Source organism: Anastrepha obliqua, chromosome 5 (genome assembly GCF_027943255.1).
Source record: "Anastrepha obliqua isolate idAnaObli1 chromosome 5, idAnaObli1_1.0, whole genome shotgun sequence".
NCBI lineage: Eukaryota > Metazoa > Arthropoda > Insecta > Diptera > Tephritidae > Anastrepha > Anastrepha obliqua.
This window is the reverse complement of record NC_072896.1, coordinates 14,097,533-14,109,592: the sequence shown is the minus strand read 5'-3', so window position 1 is coordinate 14,109,592 and position 12,060 is coordinate 14,097,533. Positions and strand designations below refer to the sequence as shown.

Sequence of the window (12,060 nt, the reverse complement as noted above, 5' to 3'; positions counted from 1 at the left end):
AATCATATGGAAATATCATTGTAAAGAATTTGAAAAACATACATAAACATTAATGAATAAGTTCATATTTTAATTCAGAAGAAAATGGCATATTTTGTGAATAGGAAAACTTTGTATTACTTAAAAAGTAATATGCCCCCTCCGCATTAAAACTAGAAATTAATTTTTTTTAAAAGAATTTCAGACGTTGAAGAAGTTGTTTACATTTGTTTACGCTTAATAAATGTATGAACTCCACATATTTTATGAAAAAGAACAAATTTTAAATGGCGAGCATACAAGGCTTCGCGTGAGGCAGTTTTTATGAAGATTATATTCTTCTTCTTCTTAACTGGCGCGATAACCGCTTACGCGATTTTGGCCGAGTTTAACAAAGCGCAAGTTGGACACACCAATTGAAGCCAAGTCCTTCTCCACCTAATCTTTCCAACGCAGAGGAGGCCTTCCTCTTCCTTTACTACCACCAGCTGGTACCGCATCGAATACTTTCAGAACCGGAGCGTTTGTATCCATTCGGACGACATGACCCAGCAAACGTAGCCGCTGGTTTTTTATTCGCTGCGCTATGTCTATGCCGTCGTTAAGCTCATACAGCTCATCGTTCCATCGCCTGCGATACTCGCTGCGATACTAGGTTGTGGAATAAGTTCGTGACGTTTTTAACGAAGACTTTTATTTAAACAAAAAACAATAATTATATCAATAAGTTAAGTTTATAAATTATAAAGGGTGGTTAAGTTTCAAGGGCCGGTGTTGATTTTGAATAAAATACAATTTTTTTTAGGAAATTATTGTCATTTCTCTCTATTATGATAATATTGGTATGGCTCAATTACGTATGGAACAAAATATCGGCCAAATGGCTGTCGCGGCCTCGGCGGCACACCTCCATCCGATGGTCCAAATTTTCGATGACGCTGAGGCATAATTTAGGTTCTATGCCGTTAATGTGCCGAATTACCTTTTCTTTCAAATAACCCCAAAAAAAGAAGTCCAACGGTGTCAAATCACTTGATCTTGGCGGCCAATTGACATCGCTGCTACGTGAGATTATTCGGCCATCAAATTTTTCGCGCAAAAGAGCCATTGTTTCGTTAGCTGTGTGACAAGTGGCACCGTCCTGTTGAAACCACATATCGTCCACATCCATATCTTCCAATTCGGGCCATAAAAAGTTCGTTATCATCTCACGATAGCGAACACTATTCACAGTAACTGCCTGACCGGCCTCATTTTGGAAAAAATACGGCCCAATGATGCCGCCGGCCCATAAACCGCACCAAACAGTCACTCTTTGCACCCAGCATTGGTTTTTCGGCAATCAGTCTTGGATTATCATTCGCCCAAATGCGGCAATTCTGCTTATTGACGAATCCAAGTCAAGTGAAAATGTGCCTCATCACTGAAGATGATTTTCTTCACGAAGTGCGCGATATGCATTTTGATTTGAACGCCCGTTTTCATAATACGCCTGAATAACTTTAACGTGTTGCTCGATTGTGTATCTTTCCATTGTTCAAATTGAGTTAGTCTGAAATTTAAAATATGTCAAATGAAATGCAGAAAAAAACTTGGCGTTTAGGTGTGGTGCACATTCTACATCGGCCCTTGAAATTTAACCACCCTTTATATTCGCCGTTTTTTTATGCCGCTCTATCGAAAATCGCCTGGTGTGGTGGTTTCAAAGAAGTTGTTGAGCCAGTTTTTAAGGGCCAGGGCTTTGTTATCGAAGGTAACGCCCTTCATACGGTTTGACAGGGAGCGGAGAAGATGGTAATCGGTCGGTGCAAGGTCCAGAGAATACGGCAGATGTTGAGGGACCTGCCATTCGGGTACTTAGAATACGGCTTTGAAAGCTTGTGCAACATGGAGCCTGGCGTTATCGTCAAAGAGTATAGTTTGACCATGTCGATCAGATCTTTTCAGCCCAATATCCTCACTCATGCGATGTAGCTGGGCAATGTAAAGCTTCTTGGTGACCGTGGCGTTCTTTTCGAGCATTTCCCAGTGCACTATACCCTCCCAGTCCATGACCTTCTTTGATGAAGATCCGGCTTGACTCTCGGCTTTGGCGTATCTCCATAATCTCCATATTGATGTATAGGCACCATTTCTCATCTCCCGTGACGATTCGGTACAAAACGCGCTGTTCATGACCGCGAGTTGCTCGATGGCGGGCGAGATGCTGAGAAGCAATTTGAAGGCGACTTACTTTGTTGAGCTCGTGAGGCGCCTAGACTCCCAATTTTTCGGTAAATCCCATTGAATGAAAATGATTGAGATTCGTTTTATGATCGCAGTTCATTTTTTCCGCCAATTCACGCCTGGTTTGGCTGGGTATTCCATTTCTAAGCCTCAAAAAAAAAATTAAATAACTCAAAAATACAATTAACATAGTTTTGTAGAGCAAAAAGAGTTCTATCGAATGAGTGCTTACCTTTGCCAAACAGCAAACAAACCGTTGTAAAATAAAAGAAAATATAAAAACACTATGAACTTATTCCCCAACCCAATAGATGAACACTTTTTTAGGGTTTGATGCATTACAGAGTAGGCTACGTAGGCTAGTTATGGCAGTAGTCCGTCTGTACGCCCAACACACTTAGACCTTACAGCTCCGTTGTGATACCACTTTACGACACGGGAACCTCATTTATTTTTATTCGTGGAACCATTTTGTGACTCTTATGAAGCGCAGGATTGGTCCTCATTGATCCTCACGCCAGGCAGTTCCGAAAGATAATTGAAAACATATTTAGCTAGAAAACCTGCTCTTATTTTAGCTTAAGCTGGACAATTGCAAAGGAAGTGCTCAACTGTTTCTTCCTCTTTATTTATCGTACATCACAAATATAGCTTTGAGAGCAATACACACGTGCCAAAGGCTTTACGGTAAAACATGGGGTCTGCGGCCAAAGATGATGGCATGGTCATATAAGACAATAATAGTGCCAATGATCACCTACGCCTCTTTGGTATGGTGGCCAAAAGTAGACCAAATTAAGTCTCAGATCACACTTAACAAGGTATACAGAATAACCCGTCTGAGCGTAACGGGACCAATGTGAACTTGCCCCACAACGAGTTTAGGAATGGTCACTGGACTAATTCCACTTCATCTTGTAGGCAAACGGTCGGCAGTTAGTGCAGTCTTAAGACTTTCTAATCTATTTCATCTTAAGAAAGGCTATCTTACAAGGCATGTAAGAATTCTGGATTCAATCCTGAACTCTCCGTGCCTAACGATCTGTGACAAGATGGAAAGAAAACTAGAATTCCCCATAAATTTCAAGGTGGTCATCAATGAAGGCCAAAATGGAAAACGGCAGTGCCGGTGCTGTAGTTGGCGGACCACACTTCAAGAAGGCAATTGCAATACGAGAAACGACTTCCATTTTTCAGGCGGAGGTTCACGTCTTAGAGCTATGTGCCAGGGAATGTCTTCGTAGAGGCACGCGTGGTGTCAATAACAACATTCTCTCTGACAGTCAAGCAGCGCTAAAATCACTAGCTAGCTTCTCATTCCAATCAAGGTTGGTTTTGGAATGTTTTAAAATTCTCGAAAATCTTTGTTACTCTGATGTGGGTTCCGGGACATGAGCGAAAAAAGGGTGCAAACACTCCCTTCATTGGTCCTGAACCTTTCTGCGGGGTAAACAACAGCTTCAAAAGTGCCTTTTTACGTGAACGGGAACAATGAGACCCAATCGAGTACTGGAGAGCCCAAACGGGCATGCGGTAGACGAAAAGACTCATTGATCCAGAACGTATATGGGTGGAGGCAGTCCTTAACCTCAGCAGAAAAGACATAAAACTCTACACTGAACTGCTAACAGGACATTGTAAACTTAATGAGCACATGAAAAAAAATTGGTGTGACAGGAAATGATTCTTGTAGACCCTGCAAAGAGGCACAAGAAACAACAGAACACGTTCTAATCGACTGCCCAGCAGACTAAATTACCTGAGAAGCGGGCTTATCCAAACATCCTAGTAGAAATTAAGCCTGCAGCAATTTAAGGATTTATTAATAGCCCAAAACTTTTTGAGTAGGCTGAATGGCTGCACAGTATACATATATTTTTAAGTCGCAAATAGCCATTATATAATAATAATAATTTCTACCTCATCTCTACAATTTCTACCAATATTCTTGGGAGAAACTTCTTAGTCTCAAGGAATACCTGCCAAATAGCCAATGACGGGTTATACAAACCACGATCTTCGCGATATCCTCTCTTGAAAGGCTAAGCAGTCTTTTTCTTATTATTTGCGGCCATAGTAACTTAGCTGTTGCACAGGTGTATTTATCCCTCTATGCCCATTGGCGTCTTAGAAAATGTTATTCTTAATTATTAATTAAAATGAAGGCAAATAAATGAATTTTATCATTTGGGATTAAGCTGCAATATCACCTTATGAACGAATACTAGGCATTGAACTCGCTTTATTGACAGGTCATAATTTATTGGTGGGCAATTTTTTTAGAACTGAGTTAAAGAAAAAGAAAAAAAGCGACTTTCTACACAAAATTTTTTAATATAAAAACTTCAGAAATTTAAAAGATTTTTTTTTTTTCAATTTGGTAAAATTTATTTTAATATGAATTTGGGTTTAAATGATGAATATAACTAAACACCACATAATAATCGAAATTTCACCATTGAAGAGTACAAATATTAATTCCAGAGTTGATTTGAAGAAAATTATAGAAAATACGTAAATTGTTTTTTACGCGTAAAATGCGTAATAAAGTGAATACGAAAAAATATAGTATGATATTGTACAATGGTCTCCTGACTGAGTGCTGTGGACTTGTCCAACCTCCCACAAATCTAAAAAAATCTAACCACGAAAATTTCAGAATCAGTTGGAAATATGCATGTTCTTACCGTTACTCCTATCTGAAGCCTGATTTTTCCATATGAGTTTGTAAATCAAATAAGCAACTGATTAATTTCGTGAATACCTCTTTAACATATTAGAGATTTTGTTTTCAACTGTGTTTCTAGTTACAACTTTAGCTGAGAAATTACTATATTAGATATTAGCAATTTAATTAAGACACATACAATACATTCATACAAACATGCATATATAATATTAAGTGTAAACACAAAATTTAAGTTGAACAAACTTTTGCTCTGTGTTAACGTACTATTTTTAAGTTCTCATGACAGTTGCTCCTGTTTTGCGTAAAAGAGCCCGTAAATTCTCACTTGTGTAGATTTTGAAAAGATATCAGTAAATCTAATTCAAAAACTTTCGTGTCTGCACCTGTAGGGAAACTGGTGAAAGCAGGAAACAGAAAATACAAGTCTGGGCATCAGGCAGCAGAAAAACATTCTGTGAACAGAAGGCTGAATTTAAAAGAACTGAATTACAAGATTTAACATTACCTAATAATTTCGATGAAAGGATGGCCTAAATTAGCTCTAATTGCACTCAAGAATTAAAAAATTTTCTGTTTTACACGCATACTCGTACATGGGTAGCGGCAGGCTAATCACCTACCCCGCCACAAAGCAAAATAGATATCAACGAAGCCAACGCAATACTAAGTCTTGTGGAGGCCCTGCGCTCCCGAGAGGAGTGAATAAGGAAAAAAAACATGCAACAAAAATGGGTCACATGTATTTTTTGTAATATCAACAAATTGCAGACAATTAAATAGACGAATTTGAAATACTAATCAAATTTTTTTTAAGGTTGGATAATTTTGGGTTTGATCTCAAATTGCCGAAAAACTTTTCTACTAAAAAAATCCATAATTTTGAAAACAAATTAATTTCAACCGATTTAAGACCATTTAAAACTTTTAAATTATTAATTGTCCTCCACTGAGGTGCTGAAGTTCGTCAGTTTTAATCTCCAATAGTTGTTAAATGAGTTATTACGGCCTATAGGTTAGGTTAGGTTAGCCCGGCTAGCATTAAGCCACGCGTAGACCTTTTGGTCCCTAGCGATACCAGATGGAGGCTGACCTTTATTTAGATTTAAAGTAGACATCACCTAGGATGTGAACGGTTTTAGCAAACCTGAGCAGCGCAGGAGGCTCTATTTTATTTTATTTTATTTTATTTTATTTTATTTTATTTTAATTTCATTTTATTTTATTTTATTTTATTTTATTTTATTTTATTTTATTTTAATTCATTTTTATTTTATTTTATTTGATTTTATTTTATTTTTATTTGATTTTATTTATTTTATTTTATTTTACTTTATTTTATTTTATTTATTTTAATTTAGTCTATTTTAGTTTTTTAATGTATTTTATTTTATTTTGCTCTAATTTTTTTATTTAAATTAATTTGATTTATTTTATTTCAATTTATTTTACTAAATTTTATTTTATTATACTTCATTTTAATTTTAATTTATTTTGTTATATTTTGTTTAATTTAATTAATTTTTAATAATAATTATAATTTAGTTTTTCTTATTTAATGTATTTTATTTTTTATTATTTTTTTTTTTTTGTATTTCGTTTTATTTGATTTTAATTTATTATATTTTTTTAATTTTATTGTTGTACTTAATTTTATTTTGGTTTTACTTTATTATATTTTGATTTTAAGCTAGTTTGTCTAATTTTTTGAATATTATAATTTAATTAACTTTTTATTTAATTTATCTTATTTAATTTTATTTTGTTTTATTTCAATTTTAATTTATTTTATTTTATTTTGTCCAATTTTTTATTTAATTTAATCGAATTTATTTTATGCCTTTGGAATTTTTTTTATTGTATTTTATACTTGACTTTACATTAATTTCTCTCACTTTACGTTTTTGTTGTTGGAGAATAAGTTTGTTCACCTAATACATATGTATGTGCATACATACATACATGTAAAACAAGCACTGTCTTTACGTGTACAACTATTTTTAAGTATTTTATTATATTTAACTCATATTAATTCCTCTAAAATTTGCTTCTCTCGTTTACTGCTCTCTCTCTTCAGGAACGTCGCGCTGAATTGGTGCGCCAAAACAAGGCGGCACAGCAGACGATTTGTGATGATACCAACACAGCTATTGCCTCATCTGGTTAGAGCGACAACATGAACAACTATAGCAACAATAATATTTATAAAAACAAAAACCAGCACACATACATACTACATAGAAAACAACAAACAAATACAACCAGATTAAGAGCAAAATAAAATAGCAGCAACAACAACACTGAATTTAGAAACGTAAAAACAAAATGGTTGAGAGGAGCTTTGCTAAAGAAAAAGAAAAGGGTATGTGCGAGAGAGATAGGAAGGGCCCGCCTTGGGAACAGCGCTAGAAGTGCAATCGAGCATATGAGCATTAAACAACTTTTGGTAGCTTCAAAACAACAACACTTACTTATGTAATATGTATTTCAAAAACAACTAAAGCATAGGAGACGCGACAAAAAGGTCGAAACGAAGCCAGACGTTGCACAACTTACGTAAATGATATTTAAAATATATAAAAGAAACGAGGATAACTACAAAATGAAGTAATAAAAATTAAAGAGCCATACAAATTATTTAAAGAAGCGTTTTCACATCACTCTTGCATATAGAAAAAAATAAAACATAAAAATAAAACAAAAACAAAAATATGTAATAATTAAAAACGATACCGAAACAACAACAACAACTGCAAAGATCTGTAACTCAACACTCGAAAAATGCAAACTCCGCAGAAAACCAATAATAGCAACACTTAATAATTATAAATTTATGAATAATATAAAAAATGAATGATCTGCAGCAAAGCATACACAAAAACACAACTATTCGAAGAAAAATGAAAAATGAAGCGAAAGCATAAGCATTAAACGCATTAAAATATATATTCTCATTATTATTCTCATTATTACTATCGATTATAAATTAAAATTACATTCATATTTATATTTTTACTATTATTATTATTAATTAACTGATTTATTTTACTGATTCATGGATTTTAATTGATTCACATTTTATAAGTATATTTCGTATTAAAAAATAAAGAGAAAAAACAAAAAAAAAATTATAGAATGATTTGTAAGCAAACACGAACACATACACCACACACACACACACAAGTGGCGCAAGCGCTCTTTTTCAGATATTCAACAATACTCTCTCTACTTAATTAAATATAATCGCAATAAAAGCAACAACAGCTAAAAAAAGGAAACAAAAATAACAAACAAACAGCTACAAAATTTGACATTTCTTGAAGGAAACGTGTGAAACGGTGTGAAGCCAATCGATGTCGGCGAAATTAAGGGATTTTTTTGTAACTAAATAGAGATCGAAGGAGAAGTAGAAGGAAATAAATAAATGTACTTGGGGTTTGAATGTTTTTCTAACGACTTGCATAATGAATATGGGTTTGCTGCAAAACTCTTCGGCATATTTGTCTATGTAACGCCATGTATTGTATTTGTAATTTTGCAAGGAAAACCTAACAACGCATATAATCTTTGTAAAACAAAAAATCGTAAATTCTCAACATGTTTATGAAGAAAATCATTGTATGGTGGATGAAGAGAGGAGACGCGTGTGGGAAGAAAAATTGTTTTCTGAACTTTTGAATAATTTAATATTGAAGGCTTTTTCATAACCTCATTTGCGTTTGTGCTTCACCAATTCACGCTTTAAGAAAATCAACCTAAAAAAAAACGTTAAACACCTAAAACTATCCATTCACCGGTATTCAGATTCACTTAAAACGAAAATGTAATAAAAAATTGTAAACATTTAAAAAATGGGCTATTTGTTGTATTCGCATAAAAATATATTAAAATTTAGTATTTCCATTAAATTTAAGCTATTGCCCTTTTGTATCGCTCTTTGGAAATGGTTTGTTGTGTACTTGTCGATTAATGAATAAATTTTTTGAGGGAGCGATAATGCTTAGAAAAAAGTAAAAGCTCATCGCTTCGTTACCATCACTTTGCAACATTCGCATTTTCGTATCACTTTAATTATTAATTTATTAATTATATGATGTATTACTTTAAGTTGTCAAAATTTTTTTATTTCAAACTTGCAAGTAAAACACAAAATACTTTTTGTATGTGTTCTTTTTTAAGCAAATAAAAAAAAACAAAGAAAGAAAAATGAAAGTAAATAATAAATTAACATTTAAAACCCCAAACCAATATAACCTGCTTGTATTAAAAAAACATTAAACATTGTGAAAAGCGAAAAAAAAATTAATAAAATTATAAAAATTATAAAATTAATTTGTTTCATTTAAAAGCATAGGCATTTTCGCCCATAATTAAGAGTGATCAAGTTGGAGGTACATAATTTTTTCAGTATTCTTTGACATTTTATCATGGAAAGACTTACACCTCAACAACGTTTACAAATCGTAGAGCAAGATCGGGTATTGTGGGCTATTCGGGTAATGTGGTCAACGTCTGTATTTTTCATAATAACGAAAATGCACTAGAAAGATTTCTTATGAACTTAAAAATTCATAAAGGGTGTTTTTTTTAGAGGTTAGGTTTTCAAGTTGGCACTACTTTTTTCGTAGATGGTCTTTTTGACAGCTGTCACTTGATTTATGCTCAGTTTGGTTTGCCATTTCATAATGAATAGACTTACACCTGAACAACGTTTGCAAATCGTGCAAATTTATTACGAAAATAATGGTTCGGTTCGCGCGACGCATCGAAGAAAATTTTGTTCAGCGATGAAGCTCACTTTTGGTTGAATGGGTATGTCAATAAGCAAAATTGTCGCATTTGGGGTGAACATAATCCACAAGCCATTGCTGAGACGCCGTTACATCCTCAAAAAGTCACTGTTTGGTGTGCTCTATGGGCAGAGGGAATCATTGGTCCATATTTCTTTAAAAATGAAGCCGGCCATAATGTTACAGTCAATGGAGAGCGCTATAGAGCCATGATTAATGACTTTTTCGTGCATGAATTGGACGATGTTGATGTGGACGACCTTTGGTTCCAACAAGACGGCGCTACATGCCATACAGCCAACGCAACAATCGATTTATTGAAGGAAACTTTTGGTGAGCGCATTATCTCGCGCCGTGGACCTGTGGCGTGGCCTCCAAGATCGTGCGATATAACACCGCTGGACTATTTCTTGTGGGGCTATGTGAAGTCGCTTGTCTACGCAGATAAGCCCGAGACGATTGACGTATTGGAAGAGAATATTCGGCGCGTTATTGCTGACATACGGCCCCAATTGCTGCAAAAAGTGGTCGAAAATAGGGCCTCTCGGCTGGAATTTATTCGAGCCAACCGCGGCGGCCACTTGCCCGAAATCATTTTTAAAACATAATGGCAAACCCTTACCTTTATAATAAAGCTAAATTCTTGGCCATAACATTAAATTATATATGTTTTATTTCATCTTGAAAACCTAACCTCTAAAAAAACACCCTTTATAAGGAAACGTAAGGGTCAAGCTCTATCTGATAGCACTAAGAACTAATAGGTCTAGGTGCTGGTTTTCAGCCAACCAGGTCAGCCTAACCTAACCTAACAACTTGAGCTTCCAGGTAGCTTCCTAAATGATCCTCGAACAGAAAAACAGAAAAATGTCAGACCCGGCTACCCAACCGAAGATTTTAAAAAAGGTGTCCAACGGAGGGCTACAAATAATAAGTTTCTATTCTAAAGCGTTTTTCAATAAGAGGTGTTATTCCCGTAAAAGATCAATGGTTTCGTTCCTTGCGTGACACGTAGCGCCGTCTTGTTGAAAATAAACGTTGTCCAGATCAATACCATCCAATTCCCGCCATAAAGAATCGTTAATCATCTCTCGATAGCGCAATCCATTCTCCGTAACTGTTGCTTCAGCTTCATTTTCAAAAAAGTAAGGTCCAATGACTCCGCTGAATCATAAACCGCATCAAACAGTCACATGTTGAGGATGGATAGGCTTTTCAAAAATAACTCTTGGATTTTCTGAGCCCCAGATTCGACAAATTTGCTTGTTGACGAAGCCACCGAGGTGGAAATGGGCCTCATCACTCAAGATGATTTTTCGATGGAATTCCGGATCTTTTTCATGCATTTCAACGACCCAATCGGCAAAGACACGACGTTGTTGATGATCGACCGGCTTGAGTGTGCTTGTGTTGACTGGACTTTATAAGCCTTAAGACCCCAACTTTTATGCCAAATACGGTGTAATGACGTTTGTGGAATGCCTAATTCCGAAGAACGACGAGGAATGGACAAACCTGGGGTTTCTTCGGCCACTTTCGGCTCCAACAGCAATATTTTCGGCTCTTCTCGAGCGACGTGCACGGGTTTTATTCTTCACATCACTAACTTGTCCCGAGGGCTCGAATGTTTCCACCAATTTCTGTATTGCGGTCCGACAAGGTGCTTCACGATGGCCCAAAAATGTTCGAGTTTTACGAACCGTCTCTGCCAAATTTTCACCATTTTTATAGTAAATTTTAAACATTTAAATGCGTTATTTAAGCGTGTATCGTTCCATTTTTATTAATGGCGTAGTTTCTATTTGTCAAATATCAAAAAATGACAGCTTCAAAAGTGACATCTACCGAAATAGCGCGCTATTCAAAATAACACCTGGTATTGGAAAACCATTTATAATAAGGAAAATTTATATTTACTTCATTCATTTTCAGTCAGAGCATACCACGTAAGCCACCTTGTCTAAAACAAAGCTATCAGCTGACGCGGTTTACGAAAAATCACCTTGTTGCAAATTTCTATGTTAACCATTAACTGGTCCGGTACTCCATGAGTAACATAACTGGTCCGGCGTAGTCTGTGAGACGAGTACGTTTTGAAGCTCAATAATAAAACACAACATAAAGTTATTATTATTTTTTAAAAACATCGATATTATGAACACAAATGAACTATATTTAGTAAAAATACATGCAATTGGGGCAAAGTCTAACAAATTATAAACACAAGAAGAAATAATGTACCACACATCTACAAAAAAAAATGCTTATTCTTTCCGAAAATCATAAAAAAGTGAGAACAAGCTAGTTAACTATTTTTTTTTAAGAATTGATTTGTAAATCATTATATAACCATAAAACTCATAAAGATATGGAAAGTTG

General features: G+C 35.0%; 1 protein-coding gene across 2 annotated transcripts in view; it reads left to right on the top strand.

Annotated features, from left to right (window-relative positions):
* The window catches only part of LOC129246825 (stathmin), a 64,845-nt gene extending 57,269 nt beyond the window's left edge, over positions 1-7,576 (top strand). For both annotated transcript variants that reach the window (XM_054885468.1, XM_054885469.1), the window contains one exon: positions 6,969-7,576. In XM_054885468.1, the coding sequence (XP_054741443.1) occupies positions 6,969-7,058 (90 nt within the window). In that variant the 3' untranslated portion in view covers positions 7,059-7,576. The remainder of the gene's footprint in view (positions 1-6,968) is intronic.
* The last annotated feature ends 4,484 nt before the right edge of the window (positions 7,577-12,060 follow it).